General features: G+C 43.6%; 1 protein-coding gene across 1 annotated transcript in view; it reads left to right on the top strand.

Annotated features, from left to right (window-relative positions):
* Positions 1 to 281: 281 nt before the first annotated feature.
* The window catches only part of PTPN7 (protein tyrosine phosphatase, non-receptor type 7), a 27081-nt gene continuing 6734 nt past the window's right edge, over positions 282 to 20628 (top strand). The window contains exons 1-8 of the mRNA XM_015424674.1: positions 282 to 340; positions 4241 to 4424; positions 4843 to 4927; positions 9648 to 9724; positions 9813 to 9950; positions 11559 to 11669; positions 14206 to 14363; positions 16297 to 16410. Coding sequence (XP_015280160.1) covers positions 282 to 340; positions 4241 to 4424; positions 4843 to 4927; positions 9648 to 9724; positions 9813 to 9950; positions 11559 to 11669; positions 14206 to 14363; positions 16297 to 16410 — 926 coding nt within the window. The remainder of the gene's footprint in view (positions 341 to 4240; positions 4425 to 4842; positions 4928 to 9647; positions 9725 to 9812; positions 9951 to 11558; positions 11670 to 14205; positions 14364 to 16296; positions 16411 to 20628) is intronic.

A 20628-nucleotide genomic window follows, 5' to 3' on the forward strand; every position in this document is an offset into this window, starting at 1 on the left:
CTTGAGCCACCGCAGCTCCTTAGGATTGTTCTAATGCCTACGCTAAAGCATCTTTTCAGGAAACAGGAAGATCAGGGAACTCTCAATGAAACTGATTTGCTTTGTGATCTGTAGGTGTTTCTCCAACCCTAAACATTCATTGACCTGAGTAGTATCTGGTTCCTGGTGACTCTGGACTCTCAGTGCAGAGTATCTGCTGCTGGTGCAGCATGGTCCTTGCCTGCCTAACATGCTCCAGAGTTCATAGATCCAACCTGCTCCATAAGGAACTGAAAGACGGAATGGACAAGCCTACCATCAGTAATCGGGAGGTGAAGAAACATGTGCGTCTGCAGGACAGGTAAATCTGTGGAGTTCTTGGGTAGATTCCAGCATCTAGAATGATCATGTGTCCCATAAATAAAAGCCATTCCCTACATGCAACAATGGATGAAAATGACTATATTATTCAAAACATGTTTTCATGCTGCTTTAGTAGGGCCAAATGTGGCATAATGGTTAAGATCAGGGAGACCGTCGTCAAAGTCCCTACCTTGCCGTGATGCTTACTGGGAGACTGGGGCAATCTGTCTTCCTCAGTATAACTGACCTCACAAGATTGTTGTGACATGATTTGGGGAAGGGAACCATGGATGAAGGGCAAGATTAAATAACCAGGTTCTTTCCACAGGGATCTGACAGTATGCCACTATCTTCAGGACCCATATATGGACATTTTTATTCATCACAATATCAAAATGAAATTGACACAATTTAGGAAATTTTGGGATGATATATGTAACATCTGAGAACTGTTTTACTGAAGCTGTAGTCATTTACTTCTATTTATTTATCCTACTTTCCTGCTCAGTGAGGGCCCAAAATGTCTTGCAACATCATTCTCCCTTCCTTCATGTTATCTTTACAGCAACAGCCTTGTGACGTATGTTAGGCTGAGAGAGTGACTGGCCCAAGGTTACCCAGCAACCTTCCATGGTAGAGTGGGGATCCAAACCTCAGTCTCTGAGATCCTACTCCAACACTGTAACCACTCCATTACACAGGCTATTTTACAAGTTCAAAGATAGCTTCTATTTTATTCATTATTTCATTTGTTTGTACCTCAGCTCTCTCACCAATGGGGAACCAAAGCAGCTTACGGTGTCTCCTCTCATCCATTTTCCCCCACAACAACCCTGTGAGGTAGGTTAGGCTGAGAGAATGTGACTGGCCCAACGTCACCCAGTGAGCTTCCATGGCACATAACCCCCACACCACACCGGCTCTCTCTGCTAATGTTTGGTTCTGTTCCAGTTGATTCTGCTTCCATTCAGTTTGATGGCAAGCAGCTTTATTCTGTACAGTTGACTTGCAATACTTGACTCTCTGGACTATACCAGATCTCCAGTCCCAGATCGCTCATCAAACCTCCCCTAAATGATATGGGGAGCAAATGTAGTACAATGACTACAGTTCTGGATACAAATGTAAGAAGCTGAGGTTCAAATTCTTGTTAATTTTTGGGTTTACCTGGATGGCCTCCCTTGAGCATGTCTCTGTCTCTAAGCCTAAGCAACCTCACAGGGCTGCTTGGAGTCTAAAATTTGACTCTGATCTCTCGTGAGCCAGTTTGGTGTAGTGGTTAAGTGCGCGGACTCTAAACTGGGAGAACCAGGTTTGATTCCCCACTCCTCCACTTGCACCTGGCTGGATGACCTTGGGCAAGCTGTAGTTCTGATAAGAGCTGTCCTTGAAAAAGAGCAGTTTCTGTCAAGAGCTCTCTCAGCCCCACCTACCTCACAGGGTGTCTGTTGTGGGGAGGGGAAGGGAAAGGAGTTTGTAAGCCGCTCTGAGACTCCTTTGGGTAGTGAAGGGTGGGGTATAAATCCAATCTCTTCTTCTTCTTCTTCTTCTTCGAGTGGGATGGATGTACCTCTTAAAAAGAAGAGTAGGATGTACCTAGTTAATACATTTTTCCTAGCATTTTCCCAAGCATATCCTTGCTCTTGTCCACTTGACTGCTAGGTAGGGTTGCTAACTGGCCTCCAGAAAAATATCCTGTTCCTTAAATAAACATTTAGTATGTGGAAATAGGCTGCTTTCATGGCACAGAGGTAAATATCATCACTTTTTTTGCTGTCAAGTCACAACTGACTTATGGCAACCCTGGAGGGTTTTCAAGGCAAGAGACATTCAGAGGTAGTTTACCATTGTCTGCCTTTGAGTAGTGACCTTGGACTTCCTTAGCAGTGTGTGTGTCCCATCCCAATACTAACCGGGGCCAACCCTGCTTAGCATCCAAATTCTGATGAGATGCAGCTAGCTAGCTTGTGCCATCCAGATCAGGGCACCTGTTAAATACCACTGCATTTTCCCATCTTCCACCAGTGGGTGAATACTTTTTTTGTTTGTTTCTTTTGAGGCTCCCTCAGTTATCCCTCCTTATTTTGTCACTTTTATGCTTTTGTATGTATTTTAGCTCTGATTTTAATTGTTTTAATGGTTTTTAAGATGTTATTTTATTATGAAAGTTTTAATTTGGTAGCCGTGTTGGCGGCCTTTATGGGAGCACAATGGTGGGGTATACATTTCATAAAATTAAAAAAATCACCTCTGTTAAATGGACAGGACGTTTTCTCCAGACCAGTTAGGAACCAAAATCTTTGCCTGCTGTTGCACAGAGGGACCCATTATAAATGGACACGAGATTATAAGTGGACACATTCTCTTCCCTGAAAGTAAATGCTACAGAATGCAGCGAATATGTTAGGTATAGTGAAGGATGAGGAAAAAAATATAAAAGTAAAATAAACAAAATATATTAATTTATTATACAATGTACTTAAAATACAAATTTAAAAAACATGGACCTTGAATTTAGCCTTTAAACTGAAAGCCACTGGACTGAGTCGTCCTCAATATACAGCATATAGTATAAGTGAGTTTCTCAGAGTTGATGATATACAAACAAGACCACATTAAATCTGTAGGGTTGCCAACTCCAGGTAGGGAAATACCTAGAGATTTTGGTGGTGGACCCTGAGGCCAGCAGGGCTTGAGGAGGGGAGGGACTTCAGTGGGGTGTAATGCCAAAGAGTCCACCTTCCAAAGCAGCTGTTTTCTCCAGGTGAACTGATCTCTGTCGCCTGGAGATCAGTTGTAATCCCAGGAGATCTCTAGCCCTCACCTGGAGGATGGCAACCCTACTCAATGAGTATCTCCGATTTGATAGTCCACAAACAAAGCCACAGTAAAAAAAGGCCAGAGGCATTTTGGCCCAATGGGCCTTCTTCAGTGGTCACAAATACATACATGCACAACAAAAACAAGTGTTAATATAATTAGTCAGACCATGTGTTAATTGATTCCTGAAAAATGAAAATAGAATTTAGAAAAACCCAGACAATGCCAAAAGAAGTTTAAAACAAAAATTAAAAAAGGTTTGCTAGGAAGAAATATAAATAATCACTCACATGTACATTTTATTCCATGTGTCCATATGGTGACATTATAAAGATCATGGGTTTTATTTATTTATTTACATATTTATGTATTTACTTATTTGGATTTATATCCCACCCTCCCTGCAAGCAGGCTCAGGGCGGGTCACAACAGTTTGAGTAACAATACAATAATAAATACAGTGCACACAAAATTAAAATTTTAAAATCGACAACAGCACAGACACTATTTCTGGCGTCCACCAGCTCCTCCTACAAGTGCACAAGTTTTATTCCATGATTTATTCCATTGTATTCCATGATTTTCATGCTCACATGTAAAAAATGTAACATTGAAAGTTATATCTAAAAACCAAACTATATAATAGCAATAATATTATTATATATACATATATATGGGTTGCTGTACTTTCAAAATAATCTTAATGAAAATCTCCCAGTAAGCAAATATGTACCAAAGTTTAGAATGCCTGCTTGCTTCCACATGGAGGTTTGGCTCCAGTTTGGGTCTACATCTGCTGTGGGGAGGGTGTGTGTGTCTACGCTCCTACACAGGTATCCCCCTCCATTAGTCCTCCTTCTGTGTCTGTCTTTATGCAAAAAGAAAAAATCCAAAGGGGCTACCATGCTGTCATATATAAGAATTGTGCAATGTTGCTCGTGTCACTGGATTCAATTATCTGTTATGAGTCTTTTCAGCAGTTTGCATCAGCAAATCATCCCCCCACCCCACCCCCCGGTGACACCAGCTGTGGTTTCCAGGCTGAGAGTTTGCATATCCAGACTTATTTGTCTTTCAGAAGGGGTTCGAATGTGTCCCTGGTGCTGGACATGAGTTCTCTGAACAACACAGAACCCATTCTATCAGTCTCTACTCCAAGGGATGTCACAGTGCAGCTCCTGAAATCAGCGAGTCATGTTCTTACTCAGGAGATGCTCCAGCAGAGGTGCTGGAATTTAGAGGCGCTTCAAGAGGAGTTTGCGGTAAGATGCTCAGAGGTGCTTCATCCTGATTTTTTATTATTTGCAAGCTCCTACTGCACAAAGCCCCGCTGGGCCCTCAAGGCTACATCCCATACAACTGCTGCTAGAAACAGCGAAAGGATTTTTCTTGTGCCTAGGAAAGGTTTCTAAAGATTGAGTCCACCCAGGACCTTATTGTAAACCTACTAGCATCCTGATTAGTAAATATTTGACATAAAGCCTCCTTTGTTCCCATTATACAGAACTAGGTAAAGCAGGAAAGCTGGCAGTGAAGATTTCTGTAGAGCTACCATTATCTTGGTGGCTAACACTACAGATAAATCTTCGGAGCAAGTTTTCTATAAAACTATTTCCAATAGTTTTGGCCATCTGTGTTTCGGGAAGTTGTTTCAGTAATTCTTCCTTTACTCCTTAACAGAAAATCCCTTCAAACTTTGCCAGTTCAGAAGAGCTGGACATTCCAGGACGAGCAGCAAAGGACAGATACAAATCCATCCTACCAAGTACGTGCGGCTTTGGTCCTCCTGGGGTGTGGGAGTGTGAAAGACATTTGTCTGGATTTTATCTAGTGCTTCACTCAGGATTTGTATTGTTGCATCACAGACATCATACTCTGTGGGACATTCGCAGACCCCTAGTTGAGGCCCTCAAGGACTGTGTGATCCATCTTCATATATCCACACTGTATGTGTGGCATTATTTTAATTCAATAGCTTCCAGCTTCTGAAACTGTCTTATATCAAACAAAGTTTGAGTCCAGTGGCACCTTTAAGACCAACAAAGTTTTATTCATGGTATAAGCTTTCATATGCAAGCATCAGATACAGTGGAATGGAACCTCCTTAAATATTACTTATAGGAAGGGCCATTCAGGAAGAGCCATTTAGAGTCCACAATGCATAAGTGCTAGGTGATTATAGCTAAGATTGGATGTAAGAAAAATCTGTGAATGGCAGAAAATTAGCATACACATTCAAGCATTAACAAACAGGTGTGAGAACAAGGTTTGAGTCCAGTGGCACCTACAAAACAAATAAAGTTCAATTCTGGGTACAAGCGAGAACTTATAGACTTCATACATATACACCTTCAGATTCACTGAAACAGATTTCCTCAAATATTAGATATAGGTGGGGTGGGATTAGTAGACAGGAAGAACTAGAGTAAAAATGCCTAAGTAACTGAGCAATAAATACAGCTAAGATTGGAATAACAGCCTGATGTCTGAGCTCATTTAACCGCAGATGGCAGGAACGGAACCTGTGGCCTTCTGCATAGGGTTGCCAACATCCAGGTGGGGCCCAGATATCTACTCGAATTACAGTTGCTCTCCAGATGAGACAGGCCAATTCACCTGGAAAAAATGGCTGCTTTAGAAGGTGGACTCTGTGGCATTATATCCTTCCCAAACACTGCCCTCCTCAAACTCCACTACAAAATCTCCAGGGATTTCCCAACACAGAGCTGGCCCCTGTTTCTGCATGTGAATTATGTAATGTGCCCCTGAGTTGCTGCCACAAAAATGAATTTCAAGTGAGACTTTTATAGGATAGCTACAATGGTTTTAAAGCTCAGACTGTAAAGAATAAGAGCATAAGAACATAAGAGATGCCAATGTTGGATCAGGCCAAAGGCCCATCCAGTCCAACACTCTGTATCCCACAGTGGCCAGAAATACCAGTGCCATCAGGAGGTCCACCAGTGGGGCCAGGACATTATAAGCCCTCCCACTATTGACCCCCACCAAGCACCAAGATGACAGAGCATCACTTGCCCCAGAGTCCCTATCTATACCTTGTGGCTAATAGCCACTGATGGACCTCTGCTCCATATGCTTATCTAATTCCCTTTTGAAGCCGTCCATGCTTGTAGCCGCCACCACCTCCTGTGGCAGTGAATTCCAAGTGTTAATCACTCTTTGGGTGAAGAAGTACTTCCTCTTATCCGTTCTAACCCGACCGCTCAGCAATTTCATGGAGTGCCCACGAGTTCTTGTATTGTGAGAAAGGGAGAAAAGTACCTCTTTCTCTACCTGCTCTTTCCCATGCATAATCTTATAAACCTCAATCATGTCACCCCTCAGTCGTTGTTTCTCCAAACGAAAGAGCCCCAAGCACTTTAACCTTTCTTCATAGGGAAACAGATATCAGTTCTAGAATAAGTTTTATGTCCTGCCAGGATTGTTTGAAAGGCAAATGTATTGGCAATAGAAAGAGTCTGGCCAAATATATGAAACCCATGAGTAAAAGTGGAATGGGAAGTTAAAACAGGCATTGGAAAAAGCATCAGTGCAACCCCACATGTGCTCCTGATCCACAACTTATTGACAGATGGCAGGGCATGACCACATAAACACCTCTTACAAATACAAAGCAATATGAAACTACTTCTCCAGTTCCTCATGGTTGGAGGGCTCCTCTTCACTGGAGAGCCAGTTTGGTGTAGTAGTTACATTTGCGGACTCTAATCTGTGTAGGACAAAGGACCGAGTGGATGTGATTTCTGAATGTGATTTTTGACATTTTCTCTGATATATATATTGACAGCTATCACTGTGCCTTTAAAAGTTTAATCACAGTAGATTCATATCTTGGTATGTAACCTAGAAACTTTTGATGAGATAAATCTATAGTAGAATATCTATATTCTCTAATTGTATCTCCTTTATATGAAGTTATACTTGGAAAGAAGTATTATTAGAGGCCTCTTAGATGGAATTAGACAGAAACAAGAAGCCGGACCCGCGATACTCGCGGGGGGAGTATGCCCCATGGCCCCTGGCCTTCAAAGCATGAGGAGGTCCTCACTGAGGAGGAGGAGGCAGCTGCCGCAGGTGAGCTCAGCAGCAGCGGTGGCAAGCCCTGCCTGGGTCCCAGCCACCCACCCAGGCTTCCCCTCCACCCAGCAGCAATGATGGCAAGCCCTGCGTGGCTCCCAGTCACCTGTCCGCCCAGGCTTCTCCCCCCCACCCAGCAGCAACTGCAGTGAGCCCTGCATGGCTCCCAGCCGCCTGCCCGCCAAGGCTCCCCCGGCTCCCTCGCAACTGCCAGCAGCAAGCTCCGCCACAATTCCAAACAGTAATTCCATTCTCCACGCATGTGCGAGAACGTGGTTTCAGGTTTTTTGGGATTTAAGTATCCCCGTATACTTTTTTAAACATGTAATGGAATGCATACATAGAAGCTACAAGGACACTTAGCACTGGAAGTGTTCCCTAAACAAAATATTCTCTTGTATAGCAGGAGCATCTGGTGCCAGGAAACCTGCCTGGACCCAAATTTAATGTGACTCATTGGCACCTTATCAGCCAGCTCCCCAAAGCGAGGTGGAGGGAAGTTAGCCTCACTGGAGCCAGAAAGGGTCCCAGTGTTCCTTAGTGTTTTCCATTGTTTGGAGGACCAGATAAGCTAAAGTAAGCTAACATAATTACTGACACCCCTGATCAGCAGACAAGAACGCCAATGGGGAGGTGTCAAGTCAAATGAGTCAAATGATGCTCTAGTGATGCCACCTGCCTGGTGCTAATTCAGAATTCTGTAAAGTGTAAATTATAAGTAATGTCATATGGGGTATAAGATTTTCTTCCCTTCCTGGTTATGGCTGGATACAGCTTGGTGTCATTGGGGGCCAAAAGGTACTCAGCCCTGTATCTCCTGTTTCATTGCAATAAACAGATTTATCTAACTGGTTGGATTCTGACTGCGTGTTTCCAATTCGGCCCCAGGAGCACATGGGCACAAATTTGTGCATCATCTAGGAGAACTGGGCTTGATTCCCCACTCCTCCACTTGCAGCTGCTGGATGACTTTGGGCAAACCATAGTTCTGTCAGAGCTGCTCTTGAAAAGAGCAGTTCTTGAAAGAGCTCTCTCAGCCCTACCTACCTCACACGGTGTCTGTTGTGGGGAGGCAAAGAGATAGGAGTTTGTAAGCTGCTCTGAGACTCTGAGTGAAGGGCGGGGTATAAATCCATTCTCCTCCTCCTCCTCCTCCTTTTCCTCCTCCTCCTTCTTCACAAGAGCAGTGCTCCAGGTTCACTTATGAACTGTGCATGCCCACCTGGTGCTACACCCCTTTCCTCTATTTTTTCTCTCCATGCTTTTGGTGGCTATTGAAACCAAGCAGTTCCAGATTGTGTTGAAAGTGACCAGTGAAGCCCCCACCACTTTTGTTGTAGTGTAATGGGTCAGCTGCTTGGTTTTGTTCTGGCTGGCCCAAGAGGAAGCAATTTCTATAGCAACTACCCCTGTGATTAGGTCAAAGCCCAAGCCAGCTTTCAAGCAACTACCTTTGGAGCTCGTTTTGAAGCCTGCATGGGTTCCACAGGAAAAGGTGCATATGTATTTTAGTTTTGCTACCACGAGGATCCAAAATGTGGAGTTCATGAGGGCAGCACAGGAAGAGAATGCTTGTTGTGGCAGCAAGTTACATCAAGCTGGCACTGGTCAAGCCAAACATAAACAGCCCTGTGCTGCACTGCAACAAATGACAGGCAAGCCTATAGCTCCTCCCATATTGTGGAGAAGCAGCAACAGTAGCATAGGCTTATTGAGAATATTCTCAGTGATCTAAATGGTCCCCCTGTCCATGAGAGTACAAGCCTGTTGCAGAGGTGACTGTTGGGATATGTAGGTCATGAAGGACTTTATAGATAATAACCTGCACCTTGAATGGAGCCCAAAAACCAAAGAAGAGACTGTAGAATAGGTGTAATATGCTAATTCTGCCTTGCTTTTGATAGAAATTGAGTTGTGGCATTCTGTACAAGCTGGTACAGCTGAAGCTTCTGTATTTCTCATATGTGCATGTGTATGTGTGTGTACATGTGAATGTGTGTGCACCTGGAAGTTATGGCAACCTCTGGTGACTGAATCCTACTGGGGGCCTGGAGGATATTCATAGAGGTAGCTGAACAAAGCCTGCCTCCGCCTCCTAACTGCTGGTATTCCAAGGAGGTCTTCCATCCAGGTACTTGCCAGAGTCGACCATGCTTAGCTTCCAAGATCTGATGAGATTTGGCTTGCCTGGTCTATCTAGGACAGGGGCATCTGAAGCTTCTGAATTATCTTTATGGGCAGTCCTCTGTAAAGTACGTTACAACAGTCTAGCCTTGAGGTTACTGTGACATAGATTCCCCATAGCAGGATTGGCTTGGTTAATGTAGGGAGCCATCCTCCATGCTAAATGGAGATGGACGCATGATCTAACTGAACTGTGCCTCTAGATCCCCAGAGTCGTGTCTACCTCAAGAGTGCTGACAACCAAGAAGAGGAGAGCTACATAAATGCAAACTACATTCGGGTGAGCCGGGGTCTTATGAACATGAGAATTCTGCAAGTGCATGTTGGAGCTGGTCTTTCCTCATGGCTATTTCTCTCTCTGCTTCTAGGGTTACGATGGGCAGGAGAAAGTCTACATTGCCACTCAAGGGCCCATGCTAAATACAGTTAATGATTTCTGGATGATGGTGTGGCAGGAACAGGTTCCTGTTATAGTTATGCTCACCAAACTCAAAGAAGAGAAAGAGGTATCTTTGAAGTGGGCTTGTAGCTTCTTTACATCTGCTATGTGTGATCATGAATGAAATATCCTGTGGGCAGGTTAACAGGGGGGAACTGGTCTTTTTTTTTTAAGAAAGCCTGGGCAATGAGCAACTTAATTTGTCTGCATATTCAACTAGTATCAGGAAATGAGCAATAAATTGTTCTGTTTCCTCTGAGGATATTTATATATTAGTGTATACCAGTAGCAGCAAGGAAATATTGTTAGGTGCTTTCTACTTTTGAGAATGATGAGAAGTCCAATAGCTATGCTATAGGATTTTGTTTCCTTTGACTAAGAGACTACTGAAAATGTATGGTGTAATTACTGGTAAATATACAAGCAGAAACCATTGAAAGCAACAGCCTCTTAAAGCAGGTTGCAAAATTGCTGATCCTTTATTAGTCTCCTGAAAAAAATAATTACACAGACACCCCCCCAAGCTTCCCCAAGACGGTTCCACTTAGCTGTGCTCCAGCTAAAAAGTCCCAGCTCTGCTTTTGTTCAAATTTTAGAAAAACTGCCATTCTCTTCTATTCCATTGCACCCCTTTCCCTACACATCTCTGGTTTTATGACCCACCCTGCAAATAAATTGCCTCATTCAGGAGAATACATTCATCTTTAAAAGATCAATGACTATTAGCAAGTAATGAGCTCAACAGAGGATGGTCATCCACTCATTTATTTTCTTTTATATCATTATTTCATAAATATGCTGTTTCAATTATGAACAGTAAAATAAAAAAATATGAGCGGTGGGTTTGGCTGGCTACAAGTTGAAAAAGAATACTTAAACCCACCCCCTTTCTGATAGTTTTCAATTAATTCTTGAATGTGTAAGAGATCTGGCTGGCCAGGTGAGAAGTAGAAATTAATTAATTAGGTTGAAAACAAAGGAACAAAAGGAAAAGTGTTGATAGAGACTTACTTTTGAATAGACATAGAATCTTTTGGGGAAAATATAATGCTATAGTAAGTGCCATGTGGAACCATAAATTCAGTTATACTTCCAGCTAATTGTGGGAGAGTAATCCTTGAGTGCTGCAAAACAAACCTCATGTGGATTCAACCTAAGCTTCAATGATGCTTTTACTCTTCTAGAATGTAAACGAATCTCTGTAAACTTCAGGTCACAAAGCTTCAAACCGCAGCATAACAACAGTGGGAATTGGGTCAATTGTTTACACTCTAGCCTAGTCCTTATAGGATTACAGCTTTAAAATTCCAGGAGGCAATGGATGCAGTACAAAGGAAGTGTAAATGGCTAGGTCCCAGGCATCAACTTTGCTTCCAGTATTTTCTCAAGCTCCCTTTCTCCCACAAGTCTGCAGGAATATTTTATAAAAAGCATATCAGGACTCTCCAGGTACCACTGCCTTATCTAATTTGGCATTTTCTGTGTACTCACCTATGTGCAGTACACCTGTTCTTGGCTTATGTCATGCCATTGTCTGAATTGCACATGTGGGTCTGGCAGGACTGGGTCTGAAGGATGAATGGCTTTGCTCCTTCTTCTGTGTTATTCTAGGATTCTGGGATAGCTACTTATGCTGCTGTTTTCTCTTGTGGGGATCTGTGTTTTTTGCTTTCAGAAATGTATCTGTTACTGGCCTGAAACAGAGGCAACCTATGGGTCATTCATGATCACTGTGCAAGACACGTGCGAGTGTGAAGAATACACCATCCGAGATATTGGCCTGCAGGTAGGCTAGTGACTCAGGAGGGCTGGGGAGAGAAGGGCTATGATGTGAATTCTATCTCTTTAAGCAGAAGTCCTCTGCTACTGTGAGTTCATATCATCCTAGTGGGAACACAACGAAAACACAGTGCAAGGTGTTGCTGCTGCAACTTGTGCTTTGTTTGAAGACTCTGTTGCATGATAAACCACAGAAAGAAATTACATTATACCTGAATGGATGGTGAAAACACCAGACTTGTGTTGGACCTTTCCCACATTTCCCTTGGTCAGGGACTGCACTATGGTGGCACCTCACTCCTTAGAGGTGGAGACAGAGTGGAATTTCACATTACCCAGGGCGATTTCTCACGGGACTTTTTCCTGCGATGAAGCGCGGTGAAGCCTCTCTTTCCTCCGGAGCATCTGGTCGGTTTCACACAATTTGGCTCGATGCTTCCTTTTGGCCCGGGGCTTCCCTCATTTGCTCCGCATCAGCTGAAATCCTCAAATCCCAGGATTTTCTGTTTGATTTTTTTTAAAAAAAACGTTCGATTTATAGTGCTATAGCGCTATAGCAGTATAACAAAACACTGTAACGCTATAAAGCGAATGTTTTTTTAAAAAAAACAGCCGGAGATCGCCCGTGCGGGCGAAAAAAGGCGGGAAAAAAGCGTATCCGAACCGGGAGAGGGAACTGGAGACTACTCAGAAGCAGTTGACAGGTAAAACGCTTCAGTCCCGGTTCCTAAATGGGACTGAAGCTTTTGTGTGTGAAATGGCAGTTACATTCCGGTAGGGAACCGATTCTCAAACGGGTTCTGTCTGAAATGACAGACCAGAACCCGTTTGAGAACCGGTTCCCTACCGGGAGATATCACCTGTCTGAAATTCCCCAGAGGCATGGACTTTATTTTCCCCTTTCTTTGGCACCCAGGGGACAAAAATCCCCAGGGACTCATAACATCTGTCTTCCTGTACACCTAAAACAATATGCCTGGTAAAGCATGTCTTGTTATCCATGGGAATTATTTATCGTATGACAGAGTTACACACAGAAAGCATATAATAATATAAAATACATAACCAAGTTTATGCAACACATATGCAGACCAATTCGGTAATCCCCTTAAATGCTAATATCTAAATTTTCAATCCACTCAATCGCAGCTGGGGAGAGTTCAAAAGGCTCCATCACATCACCCTGGAAAATAGTCTGGTGGGCTGCACCACAATCACATTCGGGTCCTGGTATTTTGCCCGATTTAAACAACATGATTTGTGCTGATCTTATTGTGCAGATTGCAGGATTTGGGCAGATTTTATTGCTGGGTGTCAGGATCTTAGTCTGGATAGGCCTGCGTCAGCCATGTCTGTGTGGTTAGGCAACTCTCTGTTTTCAATTATCTTTCTATATTCACAAAGAAGAGCATCTTGTCTTTGGAGATGTGGGGGAGTGATGTGGCACAATGTGGGTAGTCAACAAGTCGGAGTGGGTTTAATACATCCGCTGATGGTTCTCATTGATGTATGAGAATGTTCTTGTTTGTCAGAGCTGCAGGTGTGACTCCGAATCTGGTACACATCACGCTTTTTCAGCGATCACAAATGCCTCCTGGGGACGTCAAATGATGACTTTCAGGGTGGTTTCCAAGGAAGGGTACCCCTGTATAGCACAATTGTACATAAAGAGGTTTTGGGGGTCTTCCTTTTGTGTGGGACCTGGTTCTGATTGCAATCTGGTTGCCTGTAATAATGTTTTCTGTATCGGTAACCTACAGACTTCTCTTTGTATCTCAGCAGCTGTTTAATTAAGTTGACACAGCAGCTTCTGGGCTCTTTCAGCTGAATCTACATGTTTTCCCAAAGCCATTGAAAAAATCATGCAAAATAAGATCAAAAGTCCAGCAATCCATGCTTCTTCCCACAGCAAATCTATTACAGGGCCAAATACAGGTAGGGCTGTTTAGGGGGATAAGTCTTTTATTGTAAAAATCTACTTGGACCAGCTTCTGCTCTGAACAAAAGTGTTTCCTCGATATTAAGGGGCACTTTTCAAGTGTTTACAGCTACTTGTGGCTAGATGTTTCTCCTGGAATACAAACAATTACCCAATGCTATACTGCTGCAGACTCATCAAAAAGGGATAGTGTATCTGATGCCAAACACCTCTGAGCTAGGGACTGAAATTCATTTCATTCAAAGATGGAGGCTTTAACTGAGCCCAAAATCTATACCAGACTAACAGAAGGTACTGTTGATTGTGTATGAGAGCAAATGGAATGAGAAAAGGATTGTTCCTTAGATTGTTCCTGGGCAAACTCCTGCAAAAGGTTATTTTTGGAAGTAGAATGGAAACATAAAGAAAAAAATTGTGATTCAGCTTTACAATTTGATCCATAACTGTTTTTCACTTCATGCATTTTTCGAGGTGGAAATTATCTTATTTTTAATTCTTTTTGTGCCTTTTCACATTGTTAAACTCCATAAACTTCTTTTTTGGTCAAGAAAGGGAGAATAAAAAACTAGAAATAAAATCTTTTTAATATTATGATGATTCACAGCTCAAAGATGAATGTCGCATAGTGAAGCACATCGTATTCTCATCCTGGCCAGACCAGAAGACGCCAGAATCAGTCAAGACTTTCTTGAACTTGGTTTTGGAGGCAGAAAAGATTCTGCGGGCTTCAGAGAACACAGGACCTGTTGTTGTGCACTGTAGGTAAGAATGCTTTCCCATATAACTGCAGCGGTACCAATAATTCAATACTACAGGAGCCTTAGCATGAGCATACAGTGGGTCAGTGATCAGGGGAAGAGGCTATTGAAGTTGCCTGCCTAAAAGCCTGTTAACTGCCAGTATACTAGAAACTTCCCTTTCCCAGCATCAAGACTTCATTTGGGCTGGGGCTTATCAACTTTTTTTGCAGTGCAACCTCTTCACTGTCTTAGGGATCAGGCACAGAACGTGTAGGTTGGGATAAGGTTGCCAAACTCCAGGTGGGGGGCCGGAGATCTGCCAGAATTATAATCACTAGACTATGTAAACCACTTATTTATTTATTTAAAACATTTATTCCACTTTTCCTGGAGAAAAAAGGCTGCTTTGGATAGTGGACCGCATAGCATTACACCCCTGGCAAAGCGCCTCCCCTCCCTAAACCCCACTCAGGCTCCATCCTCAAATCTGCAGTAACTTACTTACTTGTTATTTATTTACCGGTACTTATCTGTTGTTAACTTATTTATTTATACCCCAGTTTTCTCCCCAACGGGGAGGCAAAGTGGCTTACAATATCATTCTCTCCTCACCCATTTTATCCGGACAATAACAACCTGTGAGGTAAATTAGGCTGAGACTGGTCCACAGTCACCCATGTCAGAGCTTCCATGGCAGAGTGAAGATTCATGCCTCAATCTCCCAGATGCTAGTCTGGTACTCTAACCGATACACTGCACTGGATCTTAAGTTGTATGGATATCTGTTAAGGCTGAACAGTAATACTAGCATCCCCCCCCTCTCAAGATGATGTTATTCTATTATTCCAGTAAGATGAATGGAATGTAATCTAAATTTAATGAAAGAAATCCATCACTTGTTGATTTTGGGTCCAGAATGTGCCCATTATCTAAGACAAGGAAGTCCCTAAATTTTGCTAAATCCATCAGAATGGTGACTACAGCTTCTATAAAAGCTGTTATAGACTATTGTTGTAACTACTGAAACAACAGAAAGTGGGTCTTTGCTGATGTCTTTCCCCCTCACTGCCAACACTGGGGAGTGTTGGAAGAAACAGCACCTGGAGTTAAATAAAAATTACCCTAGTGCAAAGAGTAGGGGAGACGCTATATTTGGACCTCATTTCCCCACCAAGCAGCCAGCCATTTCCTCTCCCATTACTACCACTCTATCATTGCCTCCCTCAGTTTGGAGCTCCTTGCCCCTGACTGCCCTGAATGACAGATTCTGATTTAAGAGTCCAGGATTTGAGAACTATGTATCTTCCTTCCCATAGAGGACTGTGAAAGCCAACCCTTAAGGTAAAACTATAAAGACCATGGAGCTGCCAGCATACATAGCTGTCCTGGGTGGAGTTCCTCCCCTCCCACTCTGTAATCCCTAACCGATTCCTTTACATAATTATGATATGCCTCCTCCTGCTGCCTAACTCCACCTTGTTGGCTGGTAGCCAGTGGGCATATCATAATGAATTGATACAGCTTGGCTGTCCTTTCTGTTGCTCTGTTTCTGGGTGCATGCTTTGGATGTTTAACCCACTCCAGGTAGACATGAGTTTCCTACAGAAGCCTCCTGGCAAGGTCCTTTTTTGTAGCCTATTAAAGTGCAGTGGAACATACTAAAGTGCAGTGCAACAAAGCAGGTTAAGGATTATCAGATGAGCCATTTCCATATCGATCTGATCAAACTGAAACCTTCATTCACTAATGATTTTCCAAGTCCTTTTTTTTCCTATGAGGGGTTTGGTATCAAGATTTGTATGTATGAGTTCCCATAGACTGTTTTAGAAGAGAAACAGTATTAATACCTGGTAGGGGTGAATGGTTCTGCTCCCTCTTCTGATACTCAGAACCTTTTCACTCCCAAAATCTTCAGTGACGTTGTGTAGTCTCATTTGGTCTTCGTGTTTTTTCAGTGCAGGAATTGGTCGGACAGGCTGCTTTATTGCTACACATATTGGATGCCAGCAGCTGAAGGACAAAGAAGAGGTGGACATTTTGGGCATAGTATGCCAACTACGCATAGACAGGTGGGTATTAAGTATTGTACAGTCCACCTTCTCATCATATGTATTGTCAGCCTTCTCATCATATGTAAGTATGGAGCAGAAAAGAGCTCCAAAGCAGAGTGGGATTGAGGGATAAACTAGATAAATTACAGTTTAAGGCGTCATGAATTTAAATTATCTCCACCCCCAGTCTAAGCTTATGGCTGCCACTCACCCAGGCTTTGATAAAGTGCACAGTCAATTTATTTATTATCTCCACCCCCAGTCTAAGCTTATGGCTGCCACTCACCCAGGCTTTGATAAATTGCACAGTCAATTTATTTATGTAATTAATTTAATTATTAGTGGGAAAGGGCAATCAAGGTGGAAAGGGCAATCAAGTTGCACATGACTTATGGTGACTCCATAGGGTCTTCAAGGCTAGAGACGAACACATGTGGTTTTGTCATTGCCTGCATCTGCGTAGCTACCCTGGACTTCCTTGGCAGTCTGCCATCCAAGTACTAACCAGTAGGGATGGGCACAGACCAAACTACAAAGCAGAATTCGTGACAAATTTTGCCCTGTTCGTGGTTCACTTTTTGAGCAGTTGGTGGTTTGTGGATGGAGCAGAAAGCGGGGTCTCAAGGGACTCGGAGTCCCTTTAAACCCCTGCTTTCTGTTCCCTGCAAAAAGCCGAAGAACCAGCTGAGTGGTGGGGGGGTGCTCCCCGCCACTCAGCTGTTTTGGGCTATCTTCTGCAGTCCATTTAAACGTTAAAAGGACTGCAAAAGACAACCTGAAAGAGCTGCATGGCGGGGAGCGCCTCCCTACTATGCAGCTGTTTTTCATGCTGTGTTCTGCAGTCCCTTTGAACTTTAAAGGAACTGCACAAGACAGCTCAAAACAGCTGTTTTCTGGGCTTTCGGCAAACCCCATTGAAAGGGACTGCGAAGTGAACCATGTTTTCTCAGTTTGTGCTCATCCCTACTAACCAGGGCTGACCCTGCTTACCTTCCAACACCTAACAAGATCGTGTTAGTCTGGGCCATCCAGGTCAGAGCTTCTCCCATATTGGGACCAATATCGATCTGATATGTTCCCTCTAAGCTGAGTTAGTGTGAGCCAGTTCACAGTTTTTTAGCCTCCGGCTCACACATTTTTGTCTTAGCTCAGGAAGGATAGCTCCAGAGCAAACTAATTTATGCAGTAGCCGAATCGCTCGCTCACAGGTTTAATGCCAGTAGCTCACAAAGTAGAATTTTTGCTCGCAAGACTCCACAGCTTAGAGGGAACATTGACTGGTACCTCAAACAACTTATAGTAAACAAAAGAGAGAAAAGCCAAAAGAAACAAAAAACAAGATGGGAGGGGAGGCTTCTAAGTACACAGCAAGTGTTCCTTTCTCTACTGACTGAGCTTCCTGCCAGTACAAGGCTGCAACCCTCAGCTTAAGAACAGGACAAGACCCCTTCAACTCACACCTCTGGTCAGACCCAGGCCTTAGATATCTGTGGAGCAGGAGGAAGTAAGCTAGATGTTACGCTGCTGGTGGTAGCCAACTGTCAGGCTGTTCTCCATTTAATTCCCTGCCAGCCAATTGCTTGGTCGCCTGAGAGAAACCAGAAGAAAGGTCAGTTTTTATTTCTAAATTCATATGGGACCTCTTACTGATATAGCGTATGGCCTCATCAAGTCATACTCTGGCCCTGCTTCAACACATAGGGTTGCCAAGCTCCAGATGGGACCTGGAGATCTCCCAGAATTTCAGCTGCTCTCCAAACTACAGAGATGAGTTCCCCTAGAGGAAATGGCAGCTTTGGAGGGTGGACTGTATGGCTTCACATCTCTGCTGAGCTCCCTTCCCAAACTCCCCCCCTCCTAAGGCTCCCCCCCCCGAGTTTACAGGACCTTCCCAACCTAGAACTGGCAACCCTACGAGGAGCAGATTTCTTCTCAAGTGAATTAAGGTAAAGCATCTCACTACAATTAAAAACAAAACTAAACCAAAGAGCAGGGAAATTAATAGCTGGAGAAGTGTGATGGTTTTAACTATATATAACCTACAGCAGAACTGAGCAATCACAGTATGCCTTGTGGGTTATAACTCACCAAGCTCAGTCCAGCTGTCTTTAAATTAGCTCAGCGGTTTTCAAGCTTTGTTCTGGGAAACCCTGGAGTTTCCTTGAAAGCTTTCTCACTGTGAACATCAGTATTTAATCTATTCATTCATTTATTCTAAGATTTCTGTGCTGCCAAGAAATACCTACCTAGCAGGTTCTTGTAGCAGTTAACAATAAGATTTAATTACAATAATAGTGTAAAACAGCATAAGAAAATCACCACCAGATAGCAAACCTTTCAAAAGCAGCAGAAAAGCAAACTTACAAAATCCCATCATCTAAGGACATGAAACTTTTCTAAACAAACAAACAAAAAAGTCTTTCCCAACTTCTTGAAGATCTGGACCAAGATGGCTTGCCAAAAATAGCCAAGAAGCTACCTATAAAGACTTGCCCAACACTGCTATCTTCCCCTGTACACAGTGAACTTGTAGATCTCCTGACAAAGATATGTAATCTTTCCTTAAAATCTGCCTCCATTCCTGAGGATTGGAAGGTAGCTAATGTCACTCCCATCTTTAAAAAGGGTTCCAGAGGAGATCCGGGAAATTACAGGCCAGTCAGTCTGACGTCGATACCGGGTAAATTGGTGGAAACCATTATTAAGGAAAGAATTAGTAGGCACATAGATGAACAAAACCTATTGAGGCAGACTCAACATGGGTTCTGTAAGGGAAGATCTTGTCTCACTAACCTATTAGTGTTCTTTGAGGGGGTGAACAAACATGTGGACAAGGGGGATCCAATAGATATTATTTACCTTGACTTCCAGAAAGCTTTTGATAAAGTTCCTCATCAAAGGCTCATAAGTAAGCTCAAAAATCATGGGATAGAAGGACAAGTCCTTTTATGGATCAAAAAAGAACTGAGGGCACACCCTAGAATATACCCCAGAATCCCCTGCAACACGCAGGGATTATGAGACTGATTTATAAAAGGTTTTCCAGGAGGCTGAAGGTTTGAAAACATAATATCCCTGTTTGATCGGACAAGTAGTGGAAGGGTTGCCAACTCTGTGTTCAGAAATACCTGAAGATTTGAAGGCAGAGCCTGTTTTATTTTCAATCCCTTTCCTAATAATCCCCAGCATAGCATTGGCCTTCTTTATTGCAGTCACACACTGTCTCGACATTTTCAGTGAGTTATCCACTACAACTCCAAGATCTCTCTCTTGCTCAGTCTCTGCCAGTTCAGACCCCATCAATGTGTATTTATATTTAGGATTTTTGGCTCCAATGTGCATCACCTTGACAACCTTTTCCCCTCTCTGTCTTAGCAAGTCTAGACCCTGTTAGTCTATTCTTGGGTGAGATTTTTTTGTCCCATTGTGCATCACCTTACACTCACCAACAGTGAACTTCATCTGCTTCATTGTCGCCCACTCACTCAATTTGTGGTGATTCTCCTGGCACTCTTCACAGTCATCCTGAATAATTTTGTTACATTAGTTGATGCAGCATCCATAAAAAAGCTACCACTATTGCTTTGGTTTACCTCTGCCAGAACTAGGGCAATGACTACATTTAGAGCCACTTTGGAAATGTGGCCAACTTCAGCTTTCCAGCAAGTGCATAGAGCTAAGTGTGATGGGTATGAATGATGAAATCTGGTTAGGGTTGCCTGCCAACTCTGAACTGGGAAATTCCTGGAGGTTTGCGTGTAGATCCTGAGGAGGACAGGTTTAGGGGAGGAGAGGGTCCTATGCAATACTCAGGGCTGGCTCCCCCGCTAGGCAAACTAGGCATTCGCCTAGAGCACCGGCCGGCCCTAGGGGTGCAAAACAGGACCCTCCCCAAGCCCCCCAGCCCCCGCCAAAAGCAGATCTCCTGGTGGCTTCCCTGACCGGGTGACCGCTGGCACCACCGCCACTGCCTGGCTGGGACCCGCCCCCACCAAAAGCCCACATGCTGCCCAGAAGAAGCCCTTCCCCCAGAGACTGCCGGCGGGCCCGCCTTGCACCTCCCCTCAGCGCCTCAGCACCCGGGCACCAGCAAGTGCCACAGTCCGGCAAGTGAGTGCAGCCAGCGAGTGCCAGTCTGGCAAGTGCACCCATGCTGGGAAGAAGCACTGCCTCTTCTCACCTTCCCCCAGAGACTGCCGGCGGGCCCCCCTCCCGCCTCCCCCCCACACCACGCAA

The sequence above is a fragment of the Gekko japonicus genome, unplaced genomic scaffold (assembly GCF_001447785.1).
Source record: "Gekko japonicus isolate JY-2015 unplaced genomic scaffold, Gekko_japonicus_V1.1 scaffold640, whole genome shotgun sequence".
In the NCBI taxonomy this organism is placed as follows: domain Eukaryota; kingdom Metazoa; phylum Chordata; class Lepidosauria; order Squamata; family Gekkonidae; genus Gekko; species Gekko japonicus.